This window comes from Desmodus rotundus, chromosome X, assembly GCF_022682495.2.
Source record: "Desmodus rotundus isolate HL8 chromosome X, HLdesRot8A.1, whole genome shotgun sequence".
NCBI lineage: Eukaryota > Metazoa > Chordata > Mammalia > Chiroptera > Phyllostomidae > Desmodus > Desmodus rotundus.
In genome coordinates, this window is record NC_071400.1 from 20,959,883 (window position 1) to 20,984,012 (window position 24,130).

At 39.8% G+C, this 24,130-nt stretch overlaps 1 protein-coding gene across 6 annotated transcripts in view; it reads left to right on the forward strand.

Moving 5' to 3' along the window:
* Positions 1 to 24,130, forward strand: part of ENOX2 (ecto-NOX disulfide-thiol exchanger 2) — a 320,597-nt gene that overhangs the window by 199,765 nt on the left and 96,702 nt on the right. For 4 of the 6 annotated variants that reach the window (XM_045200672.2, XM_045200671.2, XM_053917044.1 and 1 more), the window contains one exon: positions 14,676 to 14,757. The exons of the other annotated variants lie outside the window; for them this stretch is intronic. In XM_045200672.2, the coding sequence (XP_045056607.1) occupies positions 14,691 to 14,757 (67 nt within the window). In that variant the 5' untranslated portion in view covers positions 14,676 to 14,690. The remainder of the gene's footprint in view (positions 1 to 14,675; positions 14,758 to 24,130) is intronic. 6 annotated transcript variants of the gene reach the window in all.

The window sequence follows — 24,130 nt, forward strand, 5'->3', positions numbered from 1 at the left end:
ATCTTATTTTACAGTTGATGAGGGGTAAATGGTGCATTCCTGGGATATTTCCTTGGAACTCACAAGTAAATACTTGTCACAAGTCCTCTGCCTCATAGCTACTATGTGACATGCTATTTTAAAGTATTCATTAGTGTGTAGTCCTTTATTTGTGCAGCTTGCAACCTGAATGGTGTCCCAGAAAGTAAAGTATACATAGTGCTCTGAGTTCTTCTTTTAAACATGTATCTGAGAATTCCTACTTTTTAATTTTATTTTTCTTGATTGTATTGTTTTATTTATTTGTAGTTGTTTGGTATTGTTACTAAGAGAGAACCTCAGGTTTGACTCTCCAGCACTAAAGTATGCTGAACACCTCACGCCAAATACTGTAGCTTAGACATTGTCTCCAGGCAGAAACTATGATTCTGACTAACCCCTTTTCCCAGACTATCCCTAAGGAACTTTGCAACTATCATCTACTCACAATAGCTAGTATGGCTGCAGCCACCACCCATGGAAACATGAATTAGTCACCTCACCAATTTCCCACATGCCTATTCAACTTTCTGACCAATTTTACTGCCATTCCTACAAATTAAAAGCAACACTAAATGGTGAACACAAACCTACCCAAACCAAGACCTTGGAATCCAGCCAGTCCCCCAGCAGAGAAGCAATTGCTACTCACTGTGACACCGCCCCAGTGAGTAGACATGTGCAGGTGGGGATAGGTGACAGTGAGGTAACTAAGCAGCTACTGTGTGTTGAGTTGGAGTAGATCTGCCATCCAGAGACCTGAATATAGGACTAAGATAACAAAGGGTTTTTAAAGGACACAAGCACATCACTTTTTTCATTACTTCTAATGGATTATAGGAAGAACTCCCTGTTGTCCAGCCTCTGCCATTTAATTTTTTTTTTGCTTTCTCTACTCAAGCAGGAGACAGCAAGGATGGCTACCACTATGTTTCTTCTTCCCAACTATCCTTACCTGAGTCGCCTTCTATTGCATGAGATGGGAAAGCTGTAGATGTTGGGATCTGGTTTTTTTGTTGTTGTTTTGGTTTTTTGGCTCAAAACACCACTGTGAGGAAATTTTAAATAATAATTTTTAAAGGAAAAAAAGCATATTTAACAGATAAAAAGTGATTAGCAGAGCATCCCCTGGGGGGAAGAATAAAAATAGATTAATATTTGTGTAGGAAAGGTTTTTGCCTTTAGTATTAATATAAACAATAACCTTGATCACAAAGATTTCATTGATCATTGAAACAGATTACTTCAGGAGACTACAGCTGTGGGTAGGATTAACTGTCTACTTATGCTGAATGTTCAGGTGAAAATAGGTTCCCATCCTCCAGGCTGATATTAAGCCATACAGTTTTTGTTTTTATTGTTTTTAAAGATTTTATTTATTAATTTTTAGAGAGAGGGGAAGGGAAGGAGAGAGAGAGAAACATCAATGTGTGGTTGCCTCTTGCACACCCCCCACTGGGACCTGGCCCACAACCCAAGCATGTGCCCTGACTGGGAATTAAACCAGCGACATCTGGTTCGCAGGCCGGCACTCAGTCCACTGAGCCACACCAGCCAGGGCTTAAGCCATACAGTTTTAAAATATTAGCCCTGGCTGGTATAGCTCAGTGGATTGAGTGCCAGCCTGTGAACTAAAGGGTGGTGGATTTGATTCCCAGTCAGAGCACATGCCTGGGTTGCAGGCCAGGTCCCCAGTAGGGGGCATGCAAGAGGCAACCACACATTGATGTTTCTCTCCCTCTTTTCTCCCTCCTATCTCTTCTCTAAAAATAAATAAAATGTTTAAAAAAAACAAAATATTGAAAAACTTCTGTACCGGTTGGTAAATAGGTACTGCCAAGAGCCCCCTAAATAATCATTAGCCACCCAGGCCAATAAATCATCAGTATCCAGAATCCCCTAAGTGACTACCTGTCACCCAGGCCACCCTTATCCTCCTAGTATCCTCCACCATTCCCCATAGTCTAACAGAAAGGGATTGACGTCTGGTACAATAATGGGGCCTCCCAGGGTCTGCTGCTAAGGTTTGGTGCCCAATTCTGTTTGGCGGCTCATTCCATTCTGATGTTTGACTATTTGAAACATCACTCCTGGATCCTCTAATCTTATTTCCATGACATAAGGTCATTTTTGTAGACAGCACCAGCTTACCACAGGACCCCTAGTACACTTTATTGCTCTTATATAGGCTAAACTCAGTTAGTGAAAGAAGAAATTAATATGGAAATTATTAGCAAGGGAACATGTTTATAAAAGTTAGGGAAAGTACTTCTACTTTTTAAAAAAGCGCGAGCCATGATTTTTGTTAGACATTACAATACTGTCAGCAGATTGAAGGAGGTAAAAATTAATAGCTCTATACTGGCCATTTGTTCATTCACTATGTCATAATATAGGGGTAAGTTAATAGTATATAAGGTATCATATCCTTGCCTTCAAAGTTCTTCCAATCCAGCAGGGAAAATATCACAGGCACCCACTTAACTGTTCATATAAGGTAAAATGCTGATAGCCATTTACAGGATCACAGTAGTGCTAAGTGTCTTTTAGAAAAGTACAATGTCAGCATTCTGTGATACCAGAGAACCTCCAAAGAACTGGAAATTTTTCAGTTACTATGGGAAGAAATAAGAGGGGTTCACTTAGACAAAACCAGATGATCTCTGTGTTATTAAATTAGTATTAAAGTAAAACGCTGAAATAAGTAGAATGATGCAAAACAGACCATTGAAGGATTCCTTCTGTTCCTACAATGCAGGGGTGTCAAACTCATTTTCACCGGGGGCCACATTAGCCTCACGGTTACCTGCAAAGGGCTGAAATAATTTTAGGACTGTATAAATGTAACTACTCCTTAACTGTTAAGGAGTTGAAATCACCTTCAGCCCTTTGAAGGCAAATGCGAGGCTGATGTGTCCCCCGATGAAAATGAGTTTGACACCCCTGCTGTAATGGCTTCTCCGTGTGAGAAGCTCATAGGGAGTGATGTTGCGTCAGTGGATGCTAGGGAAGAGGCTCCCTAGATGTCAGACATCAGGTTTGCCTTACTCTTTGCCTCATTCATTGAATCAGTTCCCACTGAGTGTCTACTGTGCATCAGGTGTAGCCCCTTTCATTTTATTTCTGGATGTCTGTCTTCCTTTCCTTTCCCACATGGTTTGGCCCACACTGGTGTCCTGAAATGCATCAAACTCAATTCTCCCCTCTGGTGAGCTTAAGTGGAATTTAATAATCCTTGCTAAATTGTCTTGTGACTCTGTCATATGAATAAAGGCTATAGACTCTGGGTTAGATTGTAAGCATCAAATTAATTTTACTGCAAAGGTCAGGCTGCTCTCTTGGCATTCTGTTGTGCTTGAAGGTTAGTCTCTGCATACTTGACCAAAACCATCCTGTCTGAGCTGTATTCAAAACAGATCTCAAGATATAGCCAGATTGAAAACAAGGCATTTGGAGATAAAAGGCCGTGTGCTCTGACCTCCTGGAAATAGCAAGCAGCTGCAGTGACTTCATGTGTATATACAATAAATACATCATCATCTCCGGGAGATGATGGGCATTAAGCTCAGAACCTCTTGCTCCCAAAGCAAATGTCTGCTCTTCTTTTACACCTAGATGCTCACATCAGAGGAAAGAAATACTTCTTCCCAAATGACTTCTAAGCTCGCTTGCCTGAGAAGTACAGCCCCTGGGGAAGCAGGACCTATCAGTAGAGTTTGGCTCCAAAAAAGACATAATTTTATTCAGATAATGGCAGACACCTTCATCCTGGTTCTCTTTAACCTTCGTCTTTGTAATTTCCCATGAGCTCTCTTTCCAGCTCACTTCCTTTGGCCAATCCTGTTGTGAGTTCCTGCACTCCTGATGTGTGTATCTAATACAGTCATCAGTTCAAGTTCTACAAGTAACATTCATGTAATAACTTGCCGTTTATATTCCTGCAAAAGTCCAAGAGTGGGTTCTGATGCTATAAGTTAACATCCAGGCTGTTGTCATAGCTATAATACCTTTAAACTGTAGAGGCTGGGGTCACAAACTTCTTATAGCATGACTGTTCCTTTGGGCATAATTGTGATCTATTTCAAACTTCCTTAAAAGAAATAGCAATGGTCAATTTTCTATTCCAGAGAGGTCCTATAGAGGGAAATATAGTCAGGTTGCAATTTTGAAATTAATTCTTCTCTATGAGAATTGTACTAATAGATCTAGGGAAGCTCTGTACCCTGTTGCTCCTGAAAATGTCCAGCTTTCACCTGTGACAGTCACACTGCTTGTGCCCTGTGTTCAGGACACTGTTTGTGTTCAATGATTGGGTTTTATAGAATAATGCACATCCCCTGCCCAAGTCCCCTGCAGCTAGTAGTGTTTGCAAGACAAGGCAAGGTGAGATGTGTAGCCTGAGGCTGTGGAGGAGAGCAAAGTAGAGCATCAAGTTGCTTAGGAAGGCATCATCTGGAATAACGATGAGTACCAGCTAAGTCGCTAAAACAGATCCCGAATGCTTTTTCCAGGAAAATTCAATCCTTCCTTTGGGGGGGCACACAAGTCAAACACCTTAATTTTTTAAACAGAATGACAGCTTAGCCACTTTGTATGTCTAATAGCTAAAACATGTGGGTCTCTCTTCAGCCCACAACACAGACTGTCTGCCTTCCACTTGTTCACCAGAGCGCTCCATCTTGAAATACCTTCCCTCTGGCTCTCAGCTGTATACAGGGACGTGCCAGTGCTTGCCTGAGAGGTGCTGTCCCCCAGGATGCAGGCCCTGTCTATGGAGTTTGATTAGAAAGTGACATGATCATGTTTAAATAATGGCAGACACCTCTATCCTGGTTCTCTTTAACCTCATTTGTCTTTCTAATTTACTTCATGCTCTCCCCTGTTCATTTGTTTTGGCCACTCCCATTTGGAAGTGCATTCAGTGCTGATGGAAGTGTCTAATATACTTGTCAGTTTAGGTTCTACTGGTAACATTCATGTAAAAATTTACCAACATCCTACTTTTTAGGTTTGCTCATTCTTTTTCTCTAACCAGCAAGACAAAGAGAATTGTACTTTATACTTAGTAGCTTATACTTAGGCCTTCTGTGTAGTCTTAATTTGGTCTTTATTTTGTGTGTAAATTTGTGCACCTCCACCCCTAGTAAATTACAAGTTCTGAGGAAAGCACCTCTCTTTTGCTTCTCTTGTGTCCCTCTCAGACACTAACACAAAGCATAGTAGGGGCTCAATAAGTACTGTCTGTTCATTCATGAAACTAGGAAATACTATTCAAATGGATTATACTGGTTTCTGAATTCCAGCGTACCCTTTTGTTATTCTCAGAAGTAAAATTTTACTCTGAGGTTGCATTGTTACAATATTCTGCCAGAAGTAAAAATGTATTGTTTCTGTGCTCTGAGCTACAGTCAAATTCCTACTGTAGTGGCTTAAGGAATCTACACTTTCTCTGTAGCTGAAAGAGTGACTGAAAACTCTGATCCACTCCACTCAGCAGGCACTGCCATCATTGAAAGAACAGCCCAAAGCCCTTTGCCTCTGTACCTTGGCACCCTTTATAACCCACATTCTATTATGGAATGGCGATGCCGCCTCTGCTAATTTTCACTTAACCGCGCCAGGCCTCCCTGTTTTCTTCAAAAAAAAAGAAAAGCCCATCAATATCGACCTGTCTTCCAGGGATATTTTAAAGACATAATGCTGATAAGAAAACATTCTCTATAGGAGAATATTGATGACAGTTATTTTGTAGCCACAAAAGGAGAGGGCACTCAGCAGTAATTGGGGGCCATGTTTAGCCACCCAGCCACCCATTATCGCTAGTTCTCAGATTGATTCTAATGTATCATAATAATGCAGCTTGTAATCCACATGTTGGAGGGTAATTTATTGTCAGGTGGTGATTGTTAGTAATAACAAGCTGTTTGAACATATTCAGAACATAAACATCTCTTGTTTTTCTTCCTTCCATTGTTGGCAAGTCTAATTTTACTCCTTTTTGCCTACCCTACTTCTTTCTATTATGTTGCATATCATGGTGTTGTTTTTATTCTTTAGATACGTTTAGTGTCTCAGTGAACAGCTAGAACACAGGAGACTGACTTAGAAAAGCAGTTTCAGTAGCCACATCCAATTTAAGAATGGTAGTGGATTTTATCACTCTGCTGTATTAATGGACCTCATTCCTGCTATACTGAGTTCCTTTCCCTAATGCATTTGTATAAAAGCCCTTGCCTCTCCCATTAACCCCTATGGCTGGTGGTTAACTCATTACTGGGCATCTGTTGCCATAGCTGCAGCCACCCCTCAGATGGAGCCCTAGTTAGTGCTAGCCGCTGCAGAGCCCATGTGGGGCTGGCCTGCTTGTTCCAGGCGTCAGCTGTTAGGCAGAGGGCAAGAGCCTTGCAACCTCAGAGGTCAAACAGCCTGTCCCATGTGTTTACGACCTATCTGTTTTTTTTGGGGGGCGGTTTTTTTTGGGGGGGTTGTTCGTTTTTCTTAGCAGCAGATGGGTATGTGGCTGTCTAGTGACAAGGCTGGGAAACCTGTGGGAACATTACCAGCACCCTTTCTCTTACACCCTCCTAGGCACCCAAGTAAGTAGCCTAGCTCCATATTCAAAAAGATGATCGCTATTTCCCCCTCTGTTGTTTGAAGCTCTTTCTTCAATACCTGTGGCAGCGGCGGGGAATTGTGCACAACTTGCATCTGTTCACTGAAATAATTGCTAGCAGTTTATGGAGCGTCTCTTGTGTATATTTTTGCCCATTTACAGATTTGATCATATCATTTGCAGAATGGAAACGTGGCTTTCCACTGCTTACTCTCATTCTTGTAGAGCTTCGCAGAGAGACCCTTTTAAAAACAAGATGGAAATGGCATGCAAATGATTATGTTAATATCACACAGGCAAAAGTCAGGACCTTCAGAAGGTTCCTCAGACACAAACTGATCAGGTGATGAGCAAATTTTGCATACATTTCTATTTGAGTTACCAGCCAGCACCATCCTCTTGAGAAATGACTAAGAAGAGATAATGTTAGATGCCTGTAATACGTGACTTATTTTCTGCCCTAGGCTCCAGCACTGATGTGCTTTAGAGCAAACACAACTCCCACACATGACAGTTGGGCAGGTACAGTGGGATTTAAGGAAGATGTTTCACTAGGTGGAAATTTTCCACATATACTACTAATACAGATTTGGAAAAGAAAATTTAATTTTGTCTGTGTCGTGCCAGCTTTGCCAGACAGCTGGCAAGGATGAAATGTGGATTAGCTTCAAACTTTGAAAATTCATAAGCATCTAGTCCAGGGCTGTCCATCCTTTTGGCATCTCTGGGCCACACTGGAAGAAGAGTTGTCTTGGGCCACACATTAAATATACTGAGATACGTAATCACAAAAAAATCTCACAGTGTTTTAAGTAAGTTTACGATTTTGTGTTGGGCCGCGTCCACAGCCATCCTGAGCCTTGTGCGGCCTGTGGGCTGCAAGTTGGACACCCCTTGACTTTAACAGGATTGGCATTACAGCATCAACAACAGCAACAGGGCGGTATCATCGTTAACAACGAACACTTATAGAGTATCTTTCAGCTTTCAGAACAATTTTTCAATTATTAATCTCTTGCTTAACCATCTTATCAACCCTGTAAGATCACTATTATTTTTGTTTACATTTTTGGGATGAGGAAGCCAAGGATCAGAGACATTAAGTGACTTGCCCAAGGTCACACATCATAGTCTTCTGACTCCAACGCCCTCATGTACCCATGCTGGCAATATGCGCAGCCCTGTCTTCCTCATCTGTAGCCCACCGCCACTTCCGTGTCCCCAATCCTCCAGGTAAACAAATTAAAGTCCAGGCAGGGATTTGCTAGAAAAACAAAATGAAAGTGGCCATGTTACAAAACAAATACTGTCTTTCCATATGGGTTTCCCACTAAATGATGCCTTTGACACTCATGTTTGCTCATAGATCACTAACTACTAGACACGCTGGGTGGGGGGAGTTAGCGAGGGGGGAGGAATGTGAGGAAGAACAGCATGAACTAAAGCTTCTGACAACTAAAGAATCCTTCAGAAACTCAGATAAAACCTTTCTGAAGAGACAGCCTCATTCTATGTAGTAGTACTGTGAAGATAAGAAATGATTAACAGAAAATTCAGAATAGTAGTTATGTCTGAGAGGAGATGGAAGGAATTGGGAGAGGCACATGGTGACCTTTAAAGGTAATAGTTGTATTCTTTTTTTTTTCTTAAACTGCATGTTAAGTATACAATTTTCATTGCATCATTGTTTTATACTCTGTGCTTATATTTTATAAATCCTCCTTTGTTTCTACTCAATATTTAACTTAAGCAGTGAGAAAAAGATAGTGTGAGTCAGTGGGAAATAGAATGTGACATGCAAAAATAAGCTACATTTTTAAGGGACAGTGCTCTTGGAAACTAGGTTCACTTTGATAAAAACCTCAGCCAGTCTACCCTGATGGTGTCTCCCAATGACATACCAGTTAGTGTCCCAAGAAGTTGTGATTTGTGAGGAGAGCATGCTTTCCCAGAACTTTCCTGGGGTCATTGAGTATTTCAGCTGCCTTGCCTCCTCCCCTCCCCTCCTCCTCCCCTTTTCTAACAGTGAACTTCTAGCTTCTAGGAGATCAAAAACCAGAGGCATGGTCATTTGGGAATTTGAAGTTGAGTGTTTAAACTGTAACCATGGATTTACGGGTACTTACCCAAAGACTTACTATCTTTACAGCTTTCCCTGGTGTTGGATGTGACAGAGAATGCAGTGAACTGGTGGGCATGTGTATTTATTGTCATCACTGGTTGGTTTCTCTCTGGCCGTCTAAGCATGCTATAAGCACAGGCTGACAGGAATTATGCCTTTTCTTCCATGTGGAAACAAGTATATAAGCAAATACTCCCAGCCTGATTTCCTTTCCAAGTCATTATTTACAGGGAGTTCACCCTGTGTCATCATTTCAAATCAGATTTGCTCCACCGAGCCCTGGAAGGTTTGCTCTGAAGACCATCACCAACGTAGCTGTCTTATTTTTTAACACCTCATGTCTCCTCCATGTTAACGCCAAATTTAAAAAGAAACACACAAATGGATAAAAAGCGATGTCACTAGTGGCCTGGAGATTCACTCAAGAAGAACATTTAAGTTACAACAGAAGTGGATAAGAGGAAGAGAAGTCAATAACTCACACGTATTTGTTTTGGGGACTGCTGCTGTTGTGTCGCGGCAGGAGAAGTATTGAATGAAATTGGGCAAAATACGACATATGTAAGAATTACTTCAGGAAAGGCACTGTTATTAATACTGGCCCAGAATCACAAACTGACGACCAAATCACTTGCACATGGATTGTTCCCCAAGTAGACTGGTACAGTTGGTGTCCTCTGCCCAACTGTCATGGAGGTCAAAGCCATGGCCATAACCTCCCTCTGTTTTATTGAGAAGCTGATGATAAAGAGCAAGTTCTTCTCTCGCCTACCATTTGCCTCCTGTCCTTGTCACGTGGGGTGATTAAGAGAGAAAGAGCATGGATGAAAAGGCCATCCATACTTGTGGAGAAAAAAAAAAGGCAATTGGGTTTTGACAGCAGGTCTGATGCTTGGGGGTATATACAGTGGAGGAGGAGGGTAACACCAGAAAATCTTTTGAGGAATTTATTAGCAGTACCACTTTAAACAAAAAATGCATCAATCAGATGAGAGGCATATGAATTAGTCCTGCTCTTCTTTCTGACAGTGTTCTTGGTAGACAACTGGTTAAAGAGAAGCCATCTGGCTCTTTTTAGTTTAAATATACTCCCCACTATTATTAATGGCTGGCCCTTATACTGGTACTATCCTATTCTTTACACCCGAAGGAATGATAGCACTCTGCTCTCTTTTCACCTGCAGTGGCCCCTGTTTTCCATTAAGCTATCAGAGGTAATGTCCACTATGGTTAGTATATTAATAATAATTTCTAGTATTCTACTCCACTTACTGAAGCTAGGCACTGCAATGAGCACCTTTTCACATTTTTTCTCCTGTACTCTTTAGCACAGCCCTATGAGAAAAGTACTATCATTATCCTAATTTTTAAAAGATTTTATTTACTTATTTCAGAGAGAAGGGAAGAGAGGGAGAAAGAGAGGGAGAGAAACATCAATGTGTGGTTGCCTCTCATGAGTCCCCTACTTGGGTGCTGGCCCGCAACCCAGGCATGTGCCCTGACTGGGAATCAAACCAGTGACCCTTTGGTTTGTAGGCCCATGCTCAATCCATTGAGCTACACTAGCCAGGGCTATTATCCTAATTTTTCAGATGTGGAAAATGAAGAACAGAGACATTATGTCACTTCCTTAGCATTACACAGCTAAGTGGTAGGTCAGGTTTAGAACTCAGGTATGTTTTTCTTCTTGCAGAGTCACACACCATTAAGGCTTGAGAGTTTATCATGCTTGGTCTATCCAAAGGCATTATGGAGGTTGTTGGAAGTGTGCTGCAGAAAAAAAAAAAATAGTCACTTTAAAACATGAGGTTGGAGGGGAGCAGTGCAAAGTTCTATATACTAAAGGTTTCTGATTATTTGTCAAATTGAGGTACAGTTTGAAAACTCAAGTAGGGCTGCCTATACAAAGAAACTAGAAAGGGGCCAGGCCTGCTGGCCCAGAGCAGAGCCATTAATCACTGCCTCATGCATCTGTATGTGTATATATAGCATTGCCCTTAATATCTGAGGATGACTCTGCTGAGGTAGCTCGTTCTCAAGCCAAAGTTCCCATTATCATTAGGATTTAACACTTAACTTGTTTGTAATGGTCAGGGGCAGTTTCCCCCTCTCCTGGCCTAGATCATGGCCTTGTAGTTAGTGACTTGCAAAGCAGGTCACCATTATAGTCCAATGCCGTCCTCTCAAAGTCCAACCAACTGGAAAATACAAAATGGTTCCAATTTTTTAACATTCTACTTGTAGGAGAGAGGAATGATAAGTAAAGCGATATGAAAAATATTCTCCACAAATGCCCACCCTCCCAAACAAGACTATGTTAGTTTTTATACTTAGCACACATACAGCCTTATCTCCTACAGATTTTAAAATACCCACGATACCATAATAATTGGCTTATCTTTCAAAACTCACCTTAAAGGTGCCATCTCCAGCTTTCTATCACTTCCTCTGGGCTCCCCTTTGTCCTCCAGTACCACTTCCTTCCTAGCGGAGTAACTGCCTCCTCCTTCTTCGTATCTCTCTTTTCAGCCATTATCAAACTATACAACAGTTTTTCTTTTCAGGTCTGTCCCTCCTGTTACTCTATGAGCCCCTCAAAGGCCAGGAACATACGGACTTTTCACCTTGATATTACCCAATAATGATGGATTTAACATGTTTGTTAAATTAATATTCAGGTGATTCTGAGGTACATGGTGGGACTGCACTTCGACAGACACAGATGTAAGGGATTGTTACACGGAAAGTGAACAGTTGAGCTAGAGTTCAGACTCAGCCCTCCTGATTGCACATCTAGTTCCTGCTATATTTATCTTCATTGTCCTCCATCTCCTATGGCAAACAAGTGGACTGAAAGATGTTGGAAAGGTTTTTCAGCAATAAGGGCTAAAGCAAAAATGGCTTGTGAATTAACCCCAGGGCTATTCTTTTTTTTTTTTTTTTTCCTCAAAGAGATCTTGCCAGACATCCAACAGTGTAGCAGCAGGGTTGCCAACTCATGTCTTATGCAACTTACCTCAGGAAAGCATAGATCACAGAACTGTGGGAACTTACAGAGCCCATTCTTTTATTTTTCCTTTCTCCATTCCACCCTCAACCCCAGTCACGCCATTAACTTAAAGAGCATGCTCAGTACCTGAAATTCAATTAGTTGATTTGTTAGATATTAGGTTTTCTAGTTGAAAACCAGTAGCTACAACATTTGGGATCCTGACAGAAATGTTAATATTGTCTGTTTCAAAACCAGGAAAATAACTATGTGACTTAACAGGCAATTAGTGCAGATGTTAAGAGAGCTAGGGTAAGGGAGCATTTTTGCCACCCCATTTATGCTTTCATTGTTGTTTGTCTAAATAGTAAGTGAGGATATACGGAATGAATGTGATGACGCAGTCCTAAAGAGTAGAGGGCCATAGTCAACCATTTACCCTAGACCAGGATAGTAATAGTTCTCTGGTATTTCAGAATCGCAAGAAGCCAGGGGTGGAGAATTAAGGACCTTAGTTAAGAGAACCTGTGCAGTGTGGTTAGCCACTGCTCTTACTAACTGAGGAAACCCTCCCACGTTCCCATGGTGGAACCTACCAGTATTCCAGGACCCCTGCATCCAACCTCAGTCTATTCTCCTGGCTCACATCTAGCTAATAACCTTGAAGTGACAGGCTATTCCTGAGATTCTTCAACCTGTGCCAGGCCATTCAGAAAAGAAGGTTCCTGACTTTAGCTCAGATAAGTGGGAGAAGAGACCCCCAAATGGCAGATGAACGTTTTTTTTTTTCCTAACTGGAAAAAAAGGAAGGGAAAGATGAAGGAAGTTGGAGTAGGGTTATGATTTCAGTACTTGCTGTATGTCAGATGTCCAGCCCAGCATTCTTTATACAGTAGTGATGGTATATAGCAATGATAAATAAGAGTGTGAGCTCTAGAGCCATACTGCCTAAATTTGAATTTCAACTCCAGCATCAACTCCATATGTGACCTTGGGCAACTTCTCAACTTCTTTGTGTTTAATTTTCCTTATCTGTAAAATGGGTCTAAGATAAATATTACCTATCTCATGGGTTTATGAGGATTAGATTACTTAGTACATATAAAGCCTTAAAACAGTGTTTCATACATAATGAGAATTTAAGGCAATATTACAAGTCAACATTATCATCATTAGCTTGGTACCTGAGAGATAGGTTTCACTATCTCCAAGTACAGGTGAATGAACAGGCTACAAAGTATGTGGAACTTGCCTAAAGCCAGAAAGCTAGTCAATAATAGGGCCCAGATTTGATTTTAGATCTCTTTGCTGTCAAGGTCTGTATTCCTTCCACTATACGTGTTGCCTTCATAAATATAAGGATATACTATGTGTTCCTTGGAGAGGCACATACCAAAGCATGTGGACTTCTTCCCTGATACACTCCCACCTCCACTGCAACTGCTGTCTGGAAGTCTGTCTTGGTGCCCTAGCCTCTTATACATCTAGTTAAAAGCCCTGAGCATCCTTATAACTGCTGCAATATGGATGTGGCTATCTCCATGACCATCCAGCTTATAGACTAGAACAGTGAATCTTCCAGGATGAGTGAGGCTCGGTTTGTGAAAGCACCCTCTACCCTGAGGTCGTCAGCTGCATACCTTGAGGATCAAGCTACTCTCTCCCACCGCACACCCCACCCCATCCACAGTTTATGTGAGAATGATTCCCTAATATATAGGCTCGCATAAAAACCTTCTCTTTCCCTTGTCTTTTTCCTTTTTCTTTTCTTTTTCCCTTCACTTCCCCAAGGAAGAATATGTTGTGACATCTTGAGGTCTCTTTGATCTTTCCTTGGTAACACTCACAAGGAGACAAAGCCCTTGCCTGTCTAACAGCGTCATCTCTCTTAAACTGCCTGGGAGCCTTGTCTTACAGAAGCCTCCGTCAGTTCTCTAACCCTGCATAACAACGATGCAAGCTGTGGCATCGCTGCTGGTGACGTCCGTGGTCTGAGTGGGAGTGGGGCCTCAGTGCATTATTCACAAACAATGATGGATTGTTACTTTTCAAAGGAAATGAATAGGGATTCAAAATAACACCTACAATGCACAATATATTGTTTCATGAACAATAAATACCAAACAGAAAAACCTTGATCCCTAGGCTTAAGGCAGACCCAAAATATGATTTACCCTGCTGTTTGTTGCCTTTCTTTAGCCAGAGACAGAAAACAATGTTATTTAGTTCAAGGACATCCAACCCTGCCCTTGTACTGTAATCTTTCACAGGAAATACTTCTTGAGTGCTTACTGTATGGGTGTGATGTGCTAGACATGGGGATTTCTTCTGTGTTCCATGCAAGCATTTTCTAAACTTCTCTTTTTTCCTTCATCTCTTTCCTTTCTCATGATATTCCTAGTGCTCTTTCCAGGACCACTCTGTAAACAGTACCCTGTCAGTCTTCCGTGGCACACGGACTCCCCACTGTGTAACACAATTATTTTGAATGAAGTTAAAGACACCTAAGTGCTACTAGAGTCATCATACTGAAAAAAACAAAATGAACTTTTTGGACAACACAATAGTTAAGAGCATGAATTGTGGAGCCAAACCACCTGGGTTGTTTGAACCCTGGCTCCACTGCAGTCTAGCTGTATGACCGTGAACAGGTTGCTTAAACTCTCTATTCCCAGTATCTCAGCGGTAAAATGGGGATAATGACTGGAATAATGAGAGGTCGTACTTCATAGATTGTTGTGAGTTTTAAGTTAATGTACATAAAGCACCTAGAACAGTGCCTGGCACATACAAGTATTAAATAACTGTTAACTATCATTAGTCATGCTGTGATTACTGTCATTAATACCATTATTCGCCATTTATATATGTCCTCATATACTCCAGAGGTCCAATGTCTCACCCAGCTTTGGACCACTATCTTCCTTCTGCAGAAATAACTAGAGACCATGGTTCGGAACCAGACAATGCAAAGAGATTTTATGTGGATGTGGGTCTTTGAAATAGGCGTTGCAGGTAAGCCACACTTTGTACAATTGCTAAGCTCTTGTAGAGTCCACTTATTTAAAAGTACACTTATTGGCACCAATTTTGAGCTAGTCACTGTAGAATATACAAAAGCAAATGAGGTTTATATCCCCTTCTCTCAAGGAATTAACAAATATGGCAGCTAAATGCACATTGATTTTAGTAAATTCAATTATCTTAAGTTCTCAAAGAAATTCCAGTCAGTTCCTTCTTACCCGTGAAGAATTTCTCTGTGAAGAAAATTATCGTACCATCTCCAGATTTATTGTTCTTAGAGTTTGTTTTTCTTTAATTGTGATTTTTTCACATTATCAGCATGTTAGGATTGTAATGCCTCAAATTATCACCATTTGATATTCCTCACACTCTTCATTTAAAATGTTTAATATTCTGTCCTCAGAAGAAAAACACCAAAAGATATTTTATCTTCATACAACAATAGAGTAGTATCCCATTCTGAATAGCTTGGCACCTGCTTCTGGGAAAAAGAATGTCTGTGCAGGACTCTCTTGTACATACTCCTATATTTCTTCATTCATTTATTTAAAACAGTTTATTGAACATCTATTTCGTGTGAGACATGGGGTCTAGGCAGGAGGAATAAGGGATTCCAGAGTCTAGGGGGATATATAGACATAGAAAGAGGTGATAAAAATATAATCTAGTAAGGGCTATAATAGTAATGTGTTCGATGAGCTAGGAGAACAGAGAAAGTAAAAGGGCTCTTGGAGAGGGAGTTTAGTGTGACGAATCAGCCTCTGGGCATTGACATCAGAACTGCCTAGGTTCATGTCTCTATTCTACCACTTTCAGCTGTGTGATATTGAGCTGATGGCTCAAACTCTCTGTGCCTCAGTCTCATATTCATATGGTATATTATAATAATCCAAATATATTCTGTGTCTTTCAATAGACTTCAAGCCCTTCAAGGGCTAGGACCCCGTCCATCATTACCTTCACTATTACCATCTTCACTTACCAAGTGCACAATATGTGTCAAGGACCACGAATAGAGGACTCATGGGCACAGACAGTGGGGGGAGAATTGACTGTGGGAGTGGGGGGATGGGGCAGGGGAGAGAAATAGGGAAAAAGGCGGGACAGCTGTAACTGAACAACAATAAATACATAAATAAATAAAAAATATTCAAAAGTAGAAAAAGAAGCCATGCTAAATTGTTTACCCACATTTTCTGATTTAATTAATTTTCAACAAACCTATCAGGTAGATACTATCATTTTCTTAATTTTTTCATTTGCCTTTTTCCTCATCAAGCCCAGTTATTTATTCACAACACTTGCCACAATATGTAATTATTTTATTTTCATTTGTATTTTAATATGTCCCTCCTGCATTGGAGTATAGCTTCACAATGCCAAAGATGAGGCCTATTTGACTCACTATAATGTCTTCAACAACTAAAATGCTGCCTGACACATAAAAAATGTACAATGAATGTATGGTAAATATGGAAAGAAGACTGGAATGAAAACCAACAAAAAGAGAAGAAAAGAAAAGAAAGAGAGAGAATGAGCACGTTATAGTTACTAGTAGTAAAGCTAGACTCTGGTCCAGAGTCGTATGATACCCAAATCCATGTTCTTGATCACTAGACAGGATTGCTTCCTCCTCTGCTTGTTGACAAAATCCTCTCTCAATTTTGTATAAAACTATGTAACAAAATTACAAGAAGCATAAAAACCAATGAATATAAACCTGGATATAAGAAAGAGAATTATAGGAGAGTAAATTACCAGAGGACAGCTTTTGTCTTAATAAAAGAATATATTGTGCCTGGCTGGTGTAGCTTAGTGGATTGAGCACAGGCTGCAAACCAAAGGGTCGCTGGTTCGATTCCCAGTCAGGGCACATGCCTGGGTTGCAGGCCAGGTTCCTGGTAGGGGACATGCAAGAGGCAACCACACATTGATGTTTCTCTCCCTCTCTTTCTCCCTCCTTTCCCCTCTTTCTAAAAATAAATAAATAAATTTTTTAAAAAAATATATTGTAATTGGTGAGATGGCTCCAATGTACTAAACTTGTTTCAAAGGAAATATTTGAAATAATTAACTCTACTATAGGATGGGTGTGTCACAGTGTGTGTGTGTGTGTGTGTGTGTGTGGTCTTCAAGATTAAATAGCTTCTACAGTAACTGACTATTTAATCAGTTAAACATAAACAATGCAATGTAAAGGATTTAATAGTTATGGAGTGATCCCTACTTAAAGTGGATGATCACTTCCAAATATTTTATTATTTTAGTGCTAATGAACTCTTGTTCCAAGTGCCATATCTTCAATCAACATACCTAGAAGGCACTCATTCACAAACCACTCTACAACCTGTGACCTTGAGGAGCTGCCACACAAGTGGAACAACAGAGCCACTATAGCAGGATATGTTCTTCAGACTTGGGTGAGGCATTTTGAAGATCATTTATCAAGCATCAGCACTCACCTTCACTCATGGGAAAATGAGAAATCTATTTAGTGACATGGAACTACTTTCATGAAACACTTCAGTAAATTACTGGATGTCCATTTTTAATCTGGAAAGTGAATCAAGGCAGGACTTAACTTTTCCACTAGTAAGTGATGATTCCAAACAGATGTTTATCACAGCACGCTTTGTCAGTGCAAGCCTTAAATCCAGATTGCCGCCAGGGATGATCATCTGGGATTTTTCTTTGAAAGTAAAAATTTACAAGTTTGTATATACATGTGATTATGTCTATATAAGAAACAGGTTCTAGCTAATGAGATTAAACTGAATTATTAGTTGGGTGACTCTATCCCTGGTTTTAACTCTTAAGTAAATTCCTCCATGTAAATACAGTTGTCCTGAAGAGACAATCAGTTTAGCAATCATACCATTCCTTTAAAGACAAATCTATCATTCCAAAAAGGTATACAAATAATCGATGTGTCATTGTATAGATTGCTTATTGTGCCCCACATCAGTGTGAGTTGATTTTCTTTATTCATTTATTCAAATATTCCTTGAATACCTACTTTATACTAGACACTGAACTAAGAAATGGGGAAACAGAAGTGACCAAAACCTAGACCCTGATCTAAACAAATAAAATCAGAAACAAAAGACAAGTGACATTCAACACCACAGCAATACAAAGAATTATAAGGATCTAAAGGAGCATGCAGGCTAGCAGAAGAGAGACGTGTATCCAGTAACAATTCAAGGCAGTTGATGATAAATGTTCAGTTGTTCTTGCTTCCTGGAATGCTGTTCAACACTAATCCTCCATTCACTACCTGGAGGAAAATCCAATCCCTCCTTAAAGATTCATTCCAAATGATTCTTTGCCAGTGAATGCTTTCCTGGCAATTCATCTCCTCTACCCACACCCCTCCCAACCCTAAACACATATATCTAAACCCATTCCAGCAGATTTAATTACTCCCCTGTTCCCATAGCACTTTACTCATAGTAAAAATAAAGTAATTATTACAGCACTTATTCAGTAATTTGTATGGGTTATTTATATGTCATGTCTCTCATTGTATTGTGAGTTCTTCCATAATAATAAATGAGGGTTTTTTCATCTCTCTATTCTTATTCACTAGCACAGAAACTGGCACATAGTAAAGTAGAAATTTGGTTTGGGGAGGAGTGAGAGAATAAGCAAACAAATGAAAGTCAAATTCTAGATACAATGTTATGAAAATACATAGGAGTGAATAATTAATTCCAGTGAGGTGGCTCCATAGGCAAGGTGACAATGAGATGACCCTTGAAAAATGAGTAGGATTTGACAGGTGGAGATAAGTGCTGGGGGAGGGGAGGGAGATGAGAAGGACATTTAGGGAAGAACTCCTTAAGACTTCTAGAACTGGACTTCCAGCCAACATGGAGACATAGGTAGATACACTTTGCCTCCTTGCACAACCAGAAGAAGGACAACAAAAAAATTAAAAACAAAAAACAAGCAGAAATGACAGAAAATCAAACTGTATGGAAGTCCTACAACCAAGGAGTTAACGAAGAAACACTCTTCCAGACTGGTAGGAGGGGCAGAGACAGACATCCCGGGTGGAGAGGACTCTTGGCAAGGCAGCAGCTGGCAGAATGGGCGGTCTCATATTGGCATGGGGATAAACCAGAAGGAACAACTGGGGAGAGAGACAGACCTCGCAACCCAGGGTTCCAGTGTGGGGAAGTAAAACCCCAAAACCTCTGACTGAAAAAACCCATGGGGGTTGAGGCAGCAGGAAAAACTTCTAGCCTCACAGTACAGTTCGTTTGTAGAACCCATAGGGCCCATAGGGTCCTAGAACATACACAAACCCACCCACCTGGGAATCAGCACCAGAAGGGCCCAATTTGCTTGTGGGTATCAGAGGAAGTGACTGAAAGCCAGCTAAGAGCTCAGAAAGCAGCATTTTTTCCTTCTCGGACCCCTCCCCCACATACATTGCCACAACTCAGTGACATGGGTTTCCCCGCCCTGGCAAATACCTAAGGCTCCACACCTTACTACGTCACAGGTGCACTGAGACAAAGAAATATGGCCCAAGTGAAAGAACAGATCAAAGCTCCAGAATAAATACAACTAAGCAATGAAGAGATAGGCAACCATTCAGATGCAGAGTTCAAAACACTGGTAATCAGGAAGCTCACAGAATGGTTGAGTATGGTCACAAAATTGAGGAAAAAGTGAAAGCTATGAAAAGTGAAATAAAGGAAAATGCACAGGGAACCAACAGTGATGGGAAGGAAATCGGGACTGAAATCAACGATTTGGAGCAGAAGGAAGAAATAAACCAGAACAGAATGAAGAAACAAGAATTCAGAAAAAATGAGGGGAGGCTTAAGAACCTCTGGGACAACTTTAAATGTTCCAACATCTGTATCATAGGGGTGCCAGAAGGAGAAGAGGAAGAGCAAGAAATTGAAAACTTATTTGAAAAAATAGTGAAGGAGAACTCCAATCTGGCAATGGAAAAAGACATTCAGGAGGTCCAGGAAGCTCAGAGAGTCCCAAAGAAGTTGGACCCAAGGAAGCACACACTCCAAGGCACATCATCATTACATCACCCAACATTAAAGATCGGGAGAGAATTTTAAAAGCAGCAAGAGAAAAGGAGACAGATACAAAGGAGTTCCCATAAGACTATCAGATGATTTCTCAAAAGAAACTTTGCAGGCAAGAAGGGGCTGGAAAGAAGTATGCAAACCATGAAAGGCAAGGACCTACATTCAAGATTCCTCTATCCAGCAAAGCTATCACTTAGAATGGAAGGGCAGATAAAGTGCTTCCCAGATAAGGTCAAGTTAAAGGAGTTCATCATCATGTAGCCCTTATTATATGAAATGTTAAAGGGTCTTATCTAAGAAAAAGAAGATCAAAAATATGAACAGTAAAATGACAACAAACTCACAGCTATCAACAATCAAACCTAAAAAAAAAACAAACCTGCAAACGAAGTAAACAACTAGAAAAGGAACAAATTCACAGAAATTGAGATCATATGGAGGGTTATCAATGGGGAGAGGGGAGAATGGTGGAAAAGATACCAGGAATAAGAAGCATTAATAGTAGGTACAAAATAGACAGGGGGAGGTTAAGAATAGTATGGGAAATGGAGAAGCCAAAGAACTTATGTGTATGACCCATGAACATGAACTAAGGTGGGGGAATGATGGTGGGAGGAGGGTACAGGGCAGAGGGGAATAAAGAGGAGATAAAAGTGGGACAACTTTAATAGCATAATCAATAAAATATATTATAAAAAAGAATCTAAGAACCAAATTTACTGTAGCAAAATAATGCTGTTAATTACACATGTTCCTTGTCTTTTCATGTAAACAAGCCTAGTGAGAACTCTACTTGCTAACATTTTAACAGGCACTTTGAATTAACATGTATTTTGAAAATAGTTAATACATTGCTGTCCTTTTAAAAAAGTGGTAATTTAGATCATTCTCTCCCCATCCCCACTGGATTAGTCCAGAGTTTGGCTACGTTGGTCCATTTTAAATTCTCATTCTTTTATCTCAGAATTCTTTATTGAGAATAATTCCTGATTTTCTTATATTTCCCAGGGCAGCAGAGCCAATGAGTAGCCAAACTGCTACAAAAAAATATTTTTTGGCATTTCAGCCCAGTCGTTCTGGAGTAGGTAGGAAAGGCTTCGTGGAGACGTGAGATATTTACCTCTGACTACTGATATCTATGGAAAAAAAGAAACTTTCATGGCTTTTCTCCTACCTCCCAATTTGCATGCCAAAATAAACATCTTTTGTGCTAAGAGGATTTACGATTATATCCCTCCCAATTGTGCAGTATATAGCTGCATATACATCTATAACCCATTTCAATATCTTGGTTTATGTCATCCATGCTCCTGGAATATCTTCCCCCCTCTTTTTTATTTATCTTTCTAATAAAACTACCCATCACTCAAGACACATTCTATAGAAATCTGGTCCATTCTTTCAAATTCTACCTTTTCCATGGAGCCTTTCCCACTTACTCAAGCCACAGTAGTTCATTATTCCTTAAACTTCAATAACAGTTCTGATCTACACCATTTGAGTTTTTCATTTTTCCTGATTGTTTAATTGGAGATAGTAAAACATAGTGGCTAAAAGTAAACGTCCTGTATGACCTTGAACAATATATGTGACCTTTCAAAGTCTCTCATCTATTACATGGAGATATAAATAGTCCCTATCTCATAGGTTTGTTTAAAAGTTACATGAGCCCTGGCCAGGTGGCTTAGTTGGTTGGAGCATTATCCCATACACCAAAAGGTTGAGAGTTCGATTCCCAGTCAGGGCACATACCTAGGTTGTGATTTCGATCTCCAGCTGGGGCACATACGGGAGGCAACTGATCCATGTCTCTGTCTCACATTGGTGTTTCTCTTTTACACTGGTGTTTCTCACATCAGCGTTTCTCTCTCCATCACCTTCTGTCTCTCTAAAATCAATAAACATATCCCTGGGTGAGGATTAAAATAAAATAAAATAAATAAAAGTTAAATGAGAATAATGCATGCTAAGTGCTTTACTACCTAGCATATGGAGAGTGTCCAATAATTAGTGGTAGTAATGGATGGAGATAGAGTAGTGATAAAAAAAATCTTCACCATCATCATTGGTCTCTTCAATTAGATTGTATAGCCTTTGAATGCAGGGACGGTATGTCCTATCTGCTTATTTTCTGTTATCCCTCTGACTCCAAAAATACTCAGTTGGCTAATTTAATATCTGTTGATTATATGTTTGGTTCTATTCAATAGTACTGCCTCAAAGATAGGAAATTTGATCAGGAAAACAATTTTTCATTTTTATTGCTACTATGGAGGCCCTTGGATTTTTTTTCTGGGTTTGCATGCATAGTAGCTTGGATGGAAGTTTTGCTGAAGTAATCATTTGCAACTAGACTATGAGAAGAATGGGAAACCTCTTAATCATCCCAAGCTCCTGTGGTGTGTATGCTTGGGGGAAAAAAAAGCATAAAACCATAAACTCTGATGAGCAAAATCAAAGAACTAAATAAATGGAGACATATTTCATATTCATGGATAGGAGACTCCATATTATCAAGATGTCAGTTCTTCCCAAGTTGATTCAATGCAATTTCAATCAAAATCCAAACAAATTATTTTGTGCATATCAATAAACTGATTCTAAAATTTACATGGAGAGGCAAAAGACCCAGAATAGCCAACATGATATTGAAGGAAAAGAACAAACTTGGAAGACTGATGCTACCCAACTTCAAAACTTACTATAAAGTTACACTTATCAAGACAGTGTGGAATTGTTAAAAAAAAAAACAAACATAAATAGGACAATAGAGCAGAATAGAGTACCCAGAAACAAACCTCCATAGAGTCAACTAACCTTTGACAAAGGATCAAATGCAATACAATGAAGCAAAGATAGTCTTTTCAAAAAAATACTGCTGAACAACTTGACATCACATGCAAAAATAATGAATTTAGACACAGACCTTATACCCTTCTTAAAAATTAACTCAAGTTGAATTAAAGACCGGAATGTAAAACAAAAATACTATAAAACTGGAAGATAGCAAGGGAGAAAACCTTGATGACCATAGGTATGGTGATGACTTTTTTGATACACCACCAAAGGCACTGTCCATGAAAGAAATGCTTGATAAGATAGATTTAATTAAAATTAAAAAAAATTTTCTCCATGACAGACAATGTCAATAGAATGAAAAGACAAGCCACAGTCTGGGAGAAAATATTTCTGATGTATACATCTGACAATGGACTGTTATATAAAATATACAAAGAGCACTTAAAACTTAACAAGAAAACACCTGACTAAAAACTTGGCCAAAGACTTTAACACATACCTCACCAAAGAAGATACACACATGGCAAATAAGCTTATGAAAAGATACTCCACATCACATGTCATCAAGGAATTGCAAATTGAAACAACAATGATACCACTGCATACCTATCAGAATGTCCGAACCCCAGAACACTGACACTATATACCGGTGAGGAGTGTGGAGCAGCAGGATCTCTCATTCACTGCTGGTGGAAATGCAAAATAGTATGGCCACCTTGGAAGAAAGGTTGACAGTTTCTTACAAAGCTAAACATGCTCTTACCATATGATCAAGTGATTGTGCTGCTTGGTTTTTACCCAAAGGAGTTGAAAATTTATGTCCAGACAAAAATATGCACACAAATGTTTATAGCAGTTTTATTCATAATTGCTAAAACTCAGAAGCAACCCCAATGTTCTTCAGTAGCTGAATGGATAAATCAACTGAGGTATACCCAGACAATGGAATATTATTCAACATTAAAAAGAAATGAGCTCTCAAGGCATGAAAAGACATGGAGGAACCTTAAATGCACATTACTAAGGTGAAGAAGCCTATCTGATGGGCCATATACTGTATGATCTCAACAATATGACATTCTAGAGAATGCAAAACTATGGAGACAGCAAAAAAAATCAGTGGTTGCCGGGGTTGGGGGTGGGAAGGGATGAGTAATCCGATCACAGAGGAGTTTTAGTATTTTCACAATACTGTGTATGGTACTATAATGGTGGATATTTGTCCAAACTCATAGAATGTACGATAACAGAGTGAACCCTAATGTGTTAAAACTATGGCTTTGGATGATTATGATATGTCAATATAGGTTCATCAGTTGTAACAAATGTACCACTGTAGTGGGGGATGTTGATGATGGGGAAAGTTATACATGTATGGGAGTCTGGGTTGTATGTGAAATCCTCATACCTTCCCTTCAATTTTGCTGTAAACCTAAAACCTGCCCTAACAAAGTTTTTGTAAAAAAAACAACAGGAAAGAAAGGAAGAAAAAGAGGTATGGAGGG